This window comes from Peromyscus leucopus, chromosome 19 (genome assembly GCF_004664715.2).
Source record: "Peromyscus leucopus breed LL Stock chromosome 19, UCI_PerLeu_2.1, whole genome shotgun sequence".
Classification (NCBI taxonomy): domain Eukaryota; kingdom Metazoa; phylum Chordata; class Mammalia; order Rodentia; family Cricetidae; genus Peromyscus; species Peromyscus leucopus.
The window spans coordinates 42,430,822-42,432,328 of NC_051079.1; the positions used below are offsets into that span (position 1 = coordinate 42,430,822).

The 1,507-nt window shown below is 45.6% G+C and overlaps 1 protein-coding gene across 1 annotated transcript; it reads right to left on the minus strand.

Annotated features, from left to right (window-relative positions):
- Positions 1-222: 222 nt before the first annotated feature.
- Positions 223-621, minus strand: LOC114706094 (60S ribosomal protein L36a-like). Its single transcript, XM_028888319.2, has one exon. It carries the CDS (start codon positions 558-560, stop codon positions 240-242), a length of 321 nt encoding a protein of 106 aa, XP_028744152.1. The 5' UTR covers positions 561-621; the 3' UTR covers positions 223-239.
- Positions 622-1,507: the final 886 nt, after the last annotated feature.

The following is a 1,507-nucleotide window of genomic DNA, read 5'->3' on the forward strand; positions in this document are numbered from 1 at the left end:
TGTGGCTATGAGGTCGTTTATCTAGTCTTGGTAGGAAATGGATGGCTTACTTTACATGATCTTTTCAAAATCTCTCCCCAGCACCAGATCAAGATTAATCCCAGAGATGCTGACCTGCCTGGCAAGTGTTCCCCAACTGGGGTATGTTTCTAGCCTCTTGTTTTTTTTTTTTTTTTTTTTTTTTTTTTTGAGAGGTGAGTACAAGTTCATGATTTTATTGTCTTCATAACAAGATCAGCTTAGAACTGGATCACCTGGCCCTTTCTCTTCTTATCGCCTCCCAGTTCAAAGTGCTTGCATCTCTTAATAGCCAGCATCCTCTTCGATCTGCAGTTGGGCTCAACACACTCAGATCTCAGCACAATCTTCTTTGTAGTTTTAGCCTTTTTGGGGAAAATAGACTTAGTCTGCCCACCATAGCCGCTCTGTTTCCTGTCATAGCGCTGCTTTCCCTGGGCATACAAAGAATCCTTGCCCTTCTTGTACTGGGTCACTTTGTGGGGTTGGTGCTTGCCACATTTCTTGCAGAATGTCCGGCGGGTCTTAGGAACGTTCACCATGTTGGCGGGAGCGATGTCGGCACAGAAAGAAAGAGGCAAGGCCAGCAACGGAAGTTTATAGGAGGTCTGTTTCTAGCCTCTTAAGAATGAATCTGAAGTCCTGGTTATAATGCAACGTGATCTCCATCCTCAAATGGGAGTGGAGGGTGAAACCTTTGGGGATCAGATTCTTTCCTTCCATCCTTCTCTAAGTGACTTCGTCATTGTTTTGTTGCTGTGATGAAACACCATGACCGAGGCCACTTATAAAAGTAAGCATTCACTTAGAGGGACGCTTACAGTTTCAGAAAGTTAGCCCGGGATCATCATGGCAGGGAGCATGGAGCTGGAGCAGTAGCTGGGAGCAAATGCCCCAAGCTGCAGGCAGGAGGCAGAAGGAAAGCCAGACACCTCAAAGCTCACTCCCAATGACACCCATCCTCCATCAAGGCCGCGACTCTCAATCCTTCCCAAACAGTCCATCAACTGGGACCAAGACATTTAACTACATGAGCCCATGGGGGTCATTCTCACCCAGATCACCACACTAACACTACAGAGAGACGGAGAGGCACACAGTAGAGTGCATGCCCAGACACATGTGCATATAAAGACTGAACTACTGGAAGAGCCGAAGCTGCCACACTGAATCACAAGATAGCCCATGGAAGAGAAGATTCTGGGCTAACTGCACATCAAAACCACCTACCTTCAGGGCTCCTCAACTGAATATGGTAGAATAAACCCTTGAATTTACTTTTAATTTTTCCGTCATCAGATTTTTGATTTTCTTTTTTTGGCCTTCCAACTACCCATTTTTCTCCACTAAGACAGTTTTAAATCTATAAGGGTCAGAGTCAATCCCTGAATTTGGGCAAGGAACTATCTCCTTACTTGGCATTTCAAGTGAGCCAAGTGAAGCCCTGACTCACTTGGAAGTGTCTTGGGAGTTGCACAAATGTACGCAA